Below are 12,686 nucleotides of genomic sequence, written 5' to 3'. Positions count from 1 at the left end.
ATGCTATGTTGTGGTTGTATTACTTGTCCATTTGAGACTTTAAAAATGGTGAAACTTATGGTAAGAAATTGGTAATTGCAGACATGACCACTTTATTGTTTAATTAAGAAAAACATATATTTTCTTTATTCATGAATGAGTTTGGGTAGAAGGAATCTAACAGGCTTGCTCGGTCGGGTTCATTCGGTTGAGCGCCGGTCGCGCTCCTCGGTTTTGGGGCATGGCAGTTCTGTTTCTTTGGCCTTGCTGATTCTTCTTGCTTTTAAAGTGAGGAGGATATCCTATAATTTTGTAACAATTTTTCTTAAGATGTCCTTTGTATCCATAATGTTCACAAATTATCCAAATCTTCTTAGCCTTATATCCGTGATTCTGTCATGCTATCATAGTTAAGGACTCCCTATTTACTTCAAGCACACTTAGCTCTCGTTGGCTTTCCTCTTGAAGAACCAAAGCATAAGCCTGATTTATAGTCAATACTAGTGTCTTAAGCCTTATTTGACTTCTTACTTGACTGTAACTTTCATTAAGACCAACAAGGAACTGTAATAAACGTAGATTTTTAAATTGCTCAATGAAAGGCCTAGTCTCTTCACAATCACAACTAGGTGCCGGAACTAACAGGTCAATTTTATCCCAAAAGATCTTTCATTTTTGTATAATATAATGTTACAGAGTCAGTACCTTGCTTTAATGATCCAATTTGTATCCACAGAAGGTAGAAACGAGTGAGATTAGATTTATCAAACCTCTCCTTGAATTCACTCCACACTGTTTTTGCATTTGATGCATAAATGATACTCGGCTGTAATTCTACAGACATTGTGCGTCCTATCCATGAGATAACAACCGCGTTACATCTTTCCCACTGATTCACCAATTCTCCTTTGTAAGAGCTTTTCAAGCAGGTTCCTTCTATGAACCCTAACTTGTTATTCACCAGAAGTGCCATGCGCATCGATCTACTTCACAAACCATAATTTTCAGGTCCGGTGAGCTTGATGTCGTGCAATGCGACTCCAAGCGTATCCGTAACTGCTAAAAACAGAGGATGATTGTGATCAATTTGAAGACTCGCCGTTTCTCCCATGGCCGATTGAATTCAACCTTCTAACAATGTCCGATGTTCAGATCTTACAGATGTTCTTCACAATTGCAATGACCCGCTCTGATACCAAGATAGAATCTAGATTTGCATGAACAATTTGAGCCCTAGAATTTAGAAGATACGGAGAGCACAGAGGAAGAAGCATAAAATAATTTTATTTCATAATGCACTATTAAAGTGCATAACAATATTTAACAACTTAACCACCACTCACGTCTCTCACATGTGTGCGTGTGTACTGTCTAAAATATCCCTCTCGTTATAATTAATTAATTCTACTCCTCATTAGTTTGTAATTTGACTTGTCCAGCTAAAATACCATCTTTCAATTTGTTTTTTAAATTTAGTTATACAATTAAGTTGGAAAGAACGAAAAACAGAAGATGTTTAATCACAGGACAACATCAATCCATGATAAAATTACAAAGAATGATAAAACTAGAGGAAAAAACAAGAAAAACCAGGACCTAGGTATAGGACAACAAACGTAATCCCAGTTTCACTCTACATTATCTATGTAGCAGTTCTCAACTAGAATTTGAAAATGGTAGTACTTCTATCCGATTTAACACTTGGTTGCCTTGTAATCATATTCAAACTTCTGGTCGTAGATAATTAATTAGTTTAACCATCCAAATCAAAATAAATTGGGAATTGGGTCAGAGAGGATATATTATTAGAGAAAATCACGGGAAAATAAAACAATGAAGGAGGGAATAATATCTTGCCTATTTTGGCTCAATTAGAAAAGAGACTACAAAGTAAATAAAGGAGTAGATTTCTTCCTCAATGCTACCTCAACTTTTCTTGGTCAAAGTATGCACACAAAAAAAAAAAAGAAGAAGGAAAAATGACCACTGATCGATTGACCCCAAATGATTTTCCTTACAAAATATGAGAAAAATTTGAGAAACTTCCTCTTAGTCGTTTCGCCTGACTAGTAAGTTAAGTAGGAGAGATCATGTAAGAAAAATATTATCAATAAATATTCGGTAATATTATCACCAGAATCTGATTCTAAGTTCGATATAATTTAAAATGCAGACGTAGAAATTACGGTGACCAATGTAATTTTAATGTTTCTTGGGGAGCAAGAAACGTCACTCAAGCGTTTGACACCACACTACATTGATAAATAGGTCATGCATATATTTAGGAAATATAACTCCTAGCACGATTAAATAGTGGTTTTGACATAGTAACATTTGACTTTTTCTTATACAAATAGGCATCTCTACTCAAAACTCCAACTCATTTGTTTGAGTGTTTAAAAACTCGTTGCTTCAATTTGGTCATCAATTTTTGTCTTATTTCATATTTCAACCCCAGTGAAAAGTGAATACTTCCTTCCAAATCTATCAGAAAAAAATTCTCTACTCTTTCTGTTTCTTTATTCGTCTCTTTGTGTAATGAATTTGTTCCAACTCCAGGTTTTAAATTAAAATTGGAGAACTATTTTCTACATTGTATGGTCAATGAGTTCTCGTTTACATTGCAATTTAAACGCACTCCACTCATTCCTACTCGCCATCTATAAAGTTTTTGTTTTGTTTTTTGTTTTACCCGCGGTGTCCCATACTCGCATTGGGGTCCGACTAAATCCGGATTCACACCAGGAAGTCCTACATTGGGAGTAAAACGCTCCCTAACAAAGGCGACTCTATGTCCAAGGCTCGAATCCGAGACTTGTGGTTAAGGATGAATGGGTACTTATTACTCCATCACAACCCTTTTTGGTATCTATAAAGTTGTTCAATCATCGGTCTATGATGAAATTTCCAAATGATGATAAAACTAGTAGCGGAACCAAGAAAAACCAGCACTTATAGGACAGCAACGTTAATCCCAGTTTCACTCTAATTATGATCTATTTAGCCTTTGAGAACTAAAATTTGAAAATCTGATAGTACTTCTATCCGATTTAACATGACTTGGTTGCCTAGTAATCTTATTAGTAATCTTCAGCAAAAAATAAAAATAAAAAAAATCAAAAAATCTTATTAGTAATAATTTAACATGACTTGATTGCCTTGTAATCCTAATTGTTAAAAATACTGCTCAAGAGATGATTTAGTTAGTTTAGCCATCCAAAGTCCAAACCAAAAGTAAATTGGCGGGATAGAAATTATATTTTTACAAAAGTCAAGGGAAAATAAAACAATCAAGGAGGAAACTGAATTTCTTCCCTCTTTTGGCTCAATAGGAAAAAACTCAATACAAAGTAAACAAATGGATTTCTTGCTCAATACTACCTTAACTTTTCTTGGTCAAGGTATATATAAGAAGGGGAAAAGTGCCCGATCGATTGACCAAAGTCAATACAAAGTAAACAAAAGATGTTTTCCTAACGATTTTTCTATATGAGAAACTTCCTCTCAGAGCCCAATCGATTGACCAAAGTGCCAAAACTGTTTATTTCAAAAAATACTTTTCAAAAAAGTTTACGAAGAATAGTAGTTTGCCAATTCATTTTACAATTACTATTTGTAATATTTGATAAGTAAATTGTGCTTGACCAATCTTTCTAAAAAATACTTTTGAGTATCAAATTACGAAAAAGACAGTAAATATCTAATTTAAAATTAATATTATTTGTAAATGAGATTTAAATTTATAATAATATATTAAAATTTTTAATCAATATAAAATATAATTATTCAAAGTAATAATATTGCGTATAGCGTTATTTATTTTTTACATGATGATTCAAACATATCAATATACGTTGTTTTGTATAAATAAAAAATCTACTCCGTAAATCCTAATATAAAAGAAGAGATCTATTTATAATAGAGAGACTATTTCAAAGAAGAATGAGAGAAGAATAAAAAACGATAATAAAAAAATTAAGAAATGAATGGTAGAAACAAAAAATAAAAGGCAAAAAGTTATTAATAAGGAATAATTTGAGAAATATAATTTTTTTGGTAAGAATATATTTATTTTTTGGAAGAAGTTAAAATCATAAGCTTCTTCCATTAGAAAACTTCTTCTGATGCTATAAAGTCTGAAGTACTTTTATATCTTCCCCAAGCACATTAAATTTCATAAAAAGTGCTTTTTAAAAAATAAAAAAGTATTCGAGGCCTACTAGATGCTCGGTCAAACAGGACTTTTAGTCCTTGCTTCAATTTGGTAAATAATGTTACGGTTGTTTGGCTGCAAAAATCAATTTATTTTGAGAAGTATTTTTTCTTAAAAATACTTTTGCTGAGAAACAGTTTGTGTTTGGCTAATCAACTTGAAAAATATTTTTGAACAATATTTAATATTTGACCAAGCTTTTAAAAAATATTTCTAAGTGTATTTTTCTCAAAAGTGTTTTTCAAAAAAGTGATTTTGGAGAGAAGTTACTTTTTTCTGCTTCTCCAAAACTGCTTTTGCTTCTACTCAAAAAAAAATATTTTTTCTTCTAAAAATTTGGCCAAATACTATAACTTTGAATTTTTTTTTTTTTTTTTTTTTGATAAACAAGTGAATTGGGATTAGGAGAATCTTGATCAAATAGGCTATTAGACTTATTTCATTTTTCAACCCAGTGAAAAGTGAAAACTTCCTTCCAAACCTATCAGAAAAATTGTCATCTCTCTACTCTTTCTGTTTCTTTATTCGTTTATTTGTGTAATAATGAATTTGTTCCAACTCCAGCTTAGTAATTACATTCAACGAAACATTGAAATTCTCTTTTTTGACAGAGGAGGATGCTTTATCTTACACTTGGGATAACTTTCTACGAACTACCGTTAACTTCATATACTCGTCTTCTTTTGTTAAAAATCTTATGGTATAGCGCTAGCGGTACGTTTTATTTTTGTAAGGTATTTTCAATAGAAATTATTTTTCCGCTACAGTCGCTTGTCACTATCTTCGTCCGTAATCACATACAAAAAAAAATTGTTTTGGTAAGACATAACATTTTATGTTAAACTCCTGTCAAGCAATTTGAACTCGAGATTTTTACACAAATAGCCATATGGATTCACCGTTTACTTTTAGATTATGTACTGATTAATATGGCCGACTATTTGTGTAAAAATCTCTATTATATATCCGCCGACTATTTTTTAATTAAGGGGTTGCTAATCTAGTTAATTTTTCTTAATTATTCAACGGAAAAAGGGTCAAATATGCCCTTATACTATTGAAAAAAGTCTAATATTACCATTCGTTATATTATCAGTTCAAATATATCCCTAACATCATACTACCGGTCCAAATATATCCTTAACATTGTAAAAGTGGTACAAACCTACCGTTCCTCCGTTAACTGCCTCCCTATGAACACATTTTATTGCTACCTCATAATTTCACCCCGTTTGCAGCTACCAAGTTCAACGACTTTGAAGTTCTATCATTATTTTGAAGACTTCGCTGCCTCAACTTCCTCTTGCTTTTCGAAATACCTATAACTTCTCAGGCCGACCTTGAAATTATACGTACCTTTCACTTGACCTTACAACTTTATATTTTATTTTGCATTTCATTGTGTTGCCGCTAAATTTGTAAGACCTATTTAGGAAAAATTTAGTAGTATTTTTATATTAACGTAAAACTTAAAGAGAAAAAAAATGGTAGCCTTCCAGAAATGTGATTGAAGAGAAAGAAACCAAAAAAAAAGGTTATTTTTCTTTCTCACCATGGTCAATTTTGAAACCTTAAACTAGTTTGCAATGAGATGGCAATGAAATGTGTTCATAGACTTATAGGGAGGCAGTTAAGGGAGGAAGGGTATGTTTGTACCATTACAATGAGGTAAGGATATATTTGGACTGTTAGGGATATATCCTTTTTATTTGGCCCTTTTCCCATTATTCAATGTTTGCTACTGTTGGGCTCTAACTCCGATTCCTGTATTCCAAAGATGAGCGAGAGAGAAACCCAACAATATCCAATATCCACAAAGCGCTTGTTGAGCGTCCGTTCAATTCGAAATGTTATGCTTTTTCAAAGCCCACCAATTGAAGAGGACGTAGACTCTAGTAGTTGCCTGCATGAACTGTTCAAATGGTGGAGCTCAGCTGGGTGCTGGACCACTCCATGTGGTGGCCCGCGAATTACAAAATCGCTCCCCTCCCTCATGATCTCATGATCGATTCGCCCGCCCTCAAATTTCTCTGAAATTTAAAACAGAAATGTTAAGCATTCAACTACACTACACGAATAATCAAAGGAAAATAGAGAGAAACACAGTGGAAATGAAGGATGACGATGCGTTGCCGGTATCTACGCCGACGGCACATTCATCGGTGATCCCAACATCCACACTTCCGAGAAAGGAAAGCTCTAATTCCCTATTCGGAAGAGGTCGCTACAAGTTTTGGGCCTTGGCAGCTATCCTATTACTCGCCTTCTGGTCAATGCTTACCGGTACAGTTACTCTCCGGTGGTCTGCCGGCAATCTCAATGGCCTCTCCGACGATTTCGATACTCATCTCCCTGAAGATCTCGATGTTCTCGTACGTAATTCATAAATCATTTAACTTGTACTTAATTTTACATGTTAAGTATTAATTGTATTTATTGTTTGAGAAAATTACGAAATTAATGTATTTGGCAGGAATTGGAGGAGAGGGAGAAATTGGTGAAGCGACTGTGGGATGTATATACAAATACTCATCGGATAGGATTGACTACGTTTTGGCAGGAGGCCTTTGAGGCTGCCTATGAGGAGTTATCGAGTGATGTTCCTGAAGTTCTAGAAGCTGCTATCTCTGAGATTGCTAAAATGTCAGTTCGTTCCATTGATATCGAGTCACCATCTCTCCAATCATCGGTTAGCTCTCTTCTGAGTAATGGTTTTATTCCGTGTAATCAATGTGAATCTGTGCCTGTCGGATGCTTGACTTAACTTTGATATGTGTGCTGTTTAGTTATCTTCATGGAGATGTTGAAAATCTCATTTCAGGATTCAGCTTGGTGTATTAATCCTGTATGTTATGACTTCTCAGCATTCTAGTCTGTAACTTTCGTGGATATTATTAAATTCAAATGAGAATCAGGGTGTGCAAGAGTTTGTTGACGAGTATACACCACATACAAACAGCTTCCCGACATCATTAAGTGGCATATTGCGGCTGGTACGATTTTGAGTGTGAGGCTGATGGTGTGTTTAGGTATAACGGCAAGTTTCCAGTCTAAGATAGCATTAACTTTGCTACAACAACGTATAGGCACGTTGTTGCACTGTTGCGCTTTCTCTTGAAACAAGGCCATTCTTTGTGGAACTTGATCATTTGTATCAATACCACTGCACCTCAAGAAAATTGTTAATATAATGTTAATTTTGTTCACAAAGTTAGCTTTGTCTGTCTTGAATGCATGCTTGCTATGTTACTTGTCAACCATGTACTTTGGGAGCTTTTCGGATAGAATATATGACTTATGATATGGAAGGTACTCCTCTCACCTAAATTGTATGACCTAGTGGATCTTTTTCTGGAGAGTAAGAGAAGAAAATTATTTGAGTTATTACACTTGAATTGGCTGGAGATATGTTAAAATAAGCGATGGAAGATGTGAAATGGTATAACAGTGTCACATTAAATTAGAAGTAGCAGCACTATCATCAGATATTAGACTATTATGGAAGTAGAGGCGTTTCAATTTAAGGAAACATGTTGAGTCTCTTGGGACCGGCAAACATTAAAATTAGGTCAAACATAGTATGATAGTGGTAATAAAATCTTTCATCAACTAGCAATTCAAATTCAGGTGAGGTGATCGGAAGAAGATCTCACTTTTTTCCTTAGGGTCATTTTATTTGAAAGAAAAGTGTTCTGAAATACCGGTGGATAGCACACTATCACACACAAAACAAATAAATGAGAAGATATAACACAAGGATTTAACAAGGTTGTGTCAAGCTTAGGTCCTCGAGGCAGAAGCAGAGAGAGTTTTACACTATGAAAGAGAAGAAACGATACAGTACATCATAATTACCTTTCAATACCCGTAGTGTTTTCCAAACCTACAGGGTTAATGGGCCTTAGAAATAAACAAAAACATAACAGGGTCCGGATTGAGTTGCGTGATCGCTCTCTAAACGGGCTAGGATCGCGCGCCTCTCTAAAGTCTAAACATTTGCCGCGGTCACGCTTTAATAGGGCTAATATTGCTCAACTCTCTGAAGTTGCTCTGCAGTCAGCCATCGCGTAGTGCCAATAAAATCAATCCTGAGCCTTTTTATTCAGGCTCTGGTTTCAGGATTATCAGCCCTCAACCTCCACTACCAACAAGATTCCCATTCTTTTCCAATTTTGGGTTACACCACGAGCTTTTTGAGGTTGGGTCGCAATTTCGATCCACCAGAACTCAAGACACAGTCAACAAAAGAAAAAGAATATATAAGAAAAATAGTGCATTTTAAAGTCAAAATGTACTATCTTATTGTTCCCTTTCCTTCCATTTCCATTCTATCCTAAAAGTTTTATCTCTTGGTTACTCAATGAGCTCCAATGTACCTACTAGGTTGCAGAATGCAAGCAATGAAACTTTTCCTTGCAAAAGGTGTCCTATCAATCTTATAGGTGCATTGCTGAAACTTTATCCTGATGCAATAGTTTTACATAAGGAAAAGAGTCTATGCTCCTTTTCCGTTGTAATAGCAAATTTGGCTGAACGGATGTTGGTGGTCTAATCTCCAACCCATTCCCAAATTGAAAGCAATGTTGTTAGGAACATAACCATGAATATCTTACCCCAAATTGAGGAAAAGGCATTACCAAGTCTCCTTCTCTCATACGCATTGCACCAGCAGTTTGATGATTGCATTAAAGTAACTAAGAGAGTTCTCCTGCATCTATTATCAAAAAAGGAGTTCTCCTGCATCCTCACTCCTTGTCTTCATTCACCTCAAAATAAGCAATAGCAACAATTATAATGCCTTGATGGCTGCTTCCATAACAATCATCAGAATCAGCATGACCAAATTCAATGACTTCAGCAATTAACTCCCATCCACCAACTATCTAAATATTGTCAAAAATTTAAAGGCATCAACTAAATCAACTGCTTCCGAGCCTCTTATTGCAGCTGTACTTGAGAACTCAGCTCTTTTTTTCTACGTTTCCTCTCTTCTGAACTTCCAACCCCGAAGCTACAGTGATTCTCTCTTCCAACCTCCAGGTGTTGCATCACTGTGCATAACTTGAATCTGAATACATATATCTATGCCTAGTTTTTGCACATTTCATATCCTCTTCCATTCCGTAAGAAGAGGCTACTCATTTTGCTGTTGTACTCCCTCATCACATTTTAGAGTACTGAGTTTGACTAGACTGAGAGATTTAACTTGTTCATGACACTTGTGGAAGAAAACATTAAACTAATAGTTGAAAACTTAACGTAATAGATAAAAATAAATAGTTAAGACGAAATAGATTTTTTGAAATTTTTGAATATTGTATAAGATAATATTATTAGTAGAAGTATGTCCAACATTTTGCAATTTGTTAAAATCATAAACTAGGGCATATTGCCCTTGAATATAAGAAATGTGAAAAATAAGGTAGAAAGAAATCCAGAAATTTGAAATTATATGCGAGAGAGCCGTGTCTCGAAACTCTTGTACATTTATAAAATATAATGTTGTTCATCTGCAAGAATTCTTAATGCAGCTGTTTATTAAATAACACTTGTAAGTAGCTGCACAATTTATGTTTTATCAATTAAGTAGTGGCCTAATAATAATTGACTTACTACCTAATAATCTAGGCAATTTTAGCTGTAGTGTTCAAGTTGGAGCATATAGATCATATGTTCTAAGTTTGTCACATATATACTTCCTCCTTGTTTTCAATTACACAAAGTTTTGGTTTAAATTTGACAAAATGCATGGACGAAACGTAATTAGAACGTCGAAATATCCCAGACTACTCTTGATGCGAATTGCTGGTTGGATAGGTTCATTGATGTGGATTGCTAGCTGGATAGGTTTATGGATTGCTGACGTGCGAGCTAAACGAAAAAGAAGTTGCCCTGAATAGTACCTGATGTGGGGGACAGGACGACAGGTGCACCTCGGAGTTGAGATTTTTTCTGCATGTGTAGACGCACTCAAAATATTGTCGTGTTCATCTTGATGAGACAAAACTGTTGGTCTATGACTCTATACAACTGATGCATTAACATCTAGGCAATCAGCATGCGACAATTTGGACATTGAAGAGAAATTCAGCTGAGATTGAAAGCTTAGAAAGTTGAAGAAGTATATCGGAATGAGAGAATACCAAGACCAAAAATAGAAGATTGATAAGCTTCCAACTTAATCAGCATGAGCAAAACAGCAAAGAGTTTGGAGATAGCCAGAAACAATTAAACGAATAATAATAGATTCAGAATTGGGTGGTGCGGGTAAGACTGAAGACTCTATTAGGTCAGAATAAGTAAGAGAAAATAGAAAGTTCAAGAATATGTGGCATCAACGTCTCCATTCTTAGTGTATTTGTAGATATAATGCTGCCTATTTATATGGTTCTTAATGACACTGATTTTGTAATAAAAGTTGCCTTATTTATCTTTATACAAATTAAGTAGTTCTCTAATCTAATTAATCAGTTACTTTAATTACCTTGCTCTGATAAAGTCGCATCATTATGAAACAAGGAAATTTCTTCAGGACTCACTTATGAAGGGCCTGGGAATATGCATAGGAAATTTCACTCTCTCAAGATTGACGTTATGTGACCCATATGTTGGTATTCGTGAGGTTCTCAATGGGCAAAGTTTGTGTGCTCCAAATTATTCACTTGCCTTGGCAATTTTATTTAATGTTTGGTAACATGAAAATCTTTGATAGTGGAGGGAGAGAGAAGAAAAATATTGGTTGAGGTAGACGTGTCCTAAAGAAGCTTGAGCCCTGTAATGGTGTCATTGCTACTGCTGCCTACCAATGTGCGGAAAGCTGGTGTCAGCATGGAGGTTTTTATTAAGAGTTGGTGTTTTGGAGCAGATGAACTATAGATGAGTGGAAACTTTCCTTTAAATTCGGTTTCCAACATTCTTATTTATCTATTCTTAATAAAAGTGCAGTTTTGTGTTACTTCTTTCCTTTTCTCCAATATAACATGTTCGATTTCCTTCAGTCTGTCAAAGTCCTTTCCTTTTCCTCGTTGTGTCCATGAGATGTGCTATATTTCTTGCTTAAGTTGGCAGTACTTTGGGCATGGTGTTTGTTTTCAAGAACTTAATGGTCAATTTCATAAGAAGTGTTGGAAAGAAAAATCTTTTTGGTGTGAAGTATAGCAGCCAAAATGTAACACATTCAAATATGGGCAGTGCTTTACGCTAGCATAATGCTTTCTATTTACTGTGTGGTAGACTATAGAGTTCCTTCTGCTTGCTGTCTGTTGCTTATTAATATTGACATGAGAACAGCATCCTTAATTTCTGTAAAATTATAGCTCTCTCTCTGATGAACACTTGCGCACACACAGACAGCTCTCTAGCATCGAGCTGTTGGAAAAAATCAACCTTTTGCAGTTTCAGGGTTGGAAAATGTGTGATGCAACAACATTTTTCCCCTTCAATTACAAGTGCATGATGAAAGTTTTGGGGCTTGCAGTTAGCTCCCTCTTGTAAGCTGAAAGTGGATTGGCAAATTACTGACTGAATACTGCCTGTTTGCTACTTTGCTTTTTTATTTTATTTTATTTTTTCTTTTAAGTTTTCGTTTAGATTTAGAAAGTATAAGGTGACCCTTTTTTCATCTTTCTCTCTCCCCAATCCCATCCACCTGCCTTTCCAAGACCAATTGCTTCTTGATATCTTCATCGACTGGAAGTGACTGTGTTTGATCTACTTCATGTTTTATTTCAGGCAACACGAGAATTAAATCTGAGGCAATCAGATGACAAACAAATGACCACAACAGGAAGTAAATTATGACTTGAAGAACATCCAGAAACCAAATTTGCTTAGTGCCACTTTTCACAGGCTGAATGATAACATATGTCCGCTTGCAGTCTTGTATAGACTAAGAGAGCATTTGAGAAAAGATTACACTCAGGTTCCATACATTTTTGCAACTCGGATAAAACAGGGCGTTTATTTATTTTTTGATTCTTGCACCCTCCCCACCCCTCCATTTAATCAGCCCAGGGATACAGAAATAGCATAAGTAGCTGTTTGCAAAAGAAAATTTCATAAGATTGTTGCACGGTTTCGACATTGAATCTCCTCCTAAACTTTTACTGAGTGATTGTATTTATGGTAATACGAACTTGCAAGGAAATAGAAATTCCATACTGCTTATTATTTACTAGCCTCTGTAGTGTTTTTGTGTTGGACGCCAATAGAACAAACTTGCAGCTGTAATGGTACCCATTGACTGCCATTATACGTAGATGTATATTTGCGGATGGCAATGCAGAAGCTCTTCCTATCTTTTTTTCTTTTAATTTTACCTAAAATATAGTTCAAACTTCTTCCCTTAGTGCTTGGTTTTGAATATCCTTGATCACATGTTGGGTTTAAATTTGTCTAGCATTAACAACTCGTGGCATCCTGAGCAAGGCCAGGCATAGTTAATGCGAAGTGAAGCTTACCTGGACCGGTGTTTATATTAAATCATACTAATTTA

General features: G+C 35.1%; 1 protein-coding gene across 1 annotated transcript; it reads left to right on the top strand.

Annotated features, from left to right (window-relative positions):
* Positions 1–6,111: 6,111 nt before the first annotated feature.
* On the top strand, positions 6,112–12,365 carry LOC104118125 (uncharacterized). Its single transcript, XM_009629317.4, has 3 exons — positions 6,112–6,564; positions 6,666–6,881; positions 11,924–12,365. The coding sequence occupies exons 1-3, from the start codon at positions 6,241–6,243 to the stop codon at positions 11,990–11,992; spliced, it is 609 nt and encodes a 202-aa protein (XP_009627612.1). The 5' UTR covers positions 6,112–6,240; the 3' UTR covers positions 11,993–12,365.
* The last annotated feature ends 321 nt before the right edge of the window (positions 12,366–12,686 follow it).

This window comes from Nicotiana tomentosiformis, chromosome 2, assembly GCF_000390325.3.
Source record: "Nicotiana tomentosiformis chromosome 2, ASM39032v3, whole genome shotgun sequence".
Lineage (NCBI taxonomy): Eukaryota > Viridiplantae > Streptophyta > Magnoliopsida > Solanales > Solanaceae > Nicotiana > Nicotiana tomentosiformis.
This window is presented reverse-complemented; position numbering and strand designations above follow the sequence as displayed.

What these genes read in the sequence shown, in the direction of transcription:
- LOC104118125 (XM_009629317.4), top strand. Translation starts at nt 6,241, where the DNA reads ATGTTAAGCATTCAACTACACTACACGAATAATCAAAGGAAAATAGAG. An exon ending in CTGAAGATCTCGATGTTCTC is followed by an intron (nt 6,565 to 6,665) that starts GTACGTAATTCA and finishes TGTATTTGGCAG; the next exon opens with GAATTGGAGGAGAGGGAGAA. An exon ending in CACCATCTCTCCAATCATCG is followed by an intron (nt 6,882 to 11,923) that starts GTTAGCTCTCTT and finishes GTTTTATTTCAG; the next exon opens with GCAACACGAGAATTAAATCT.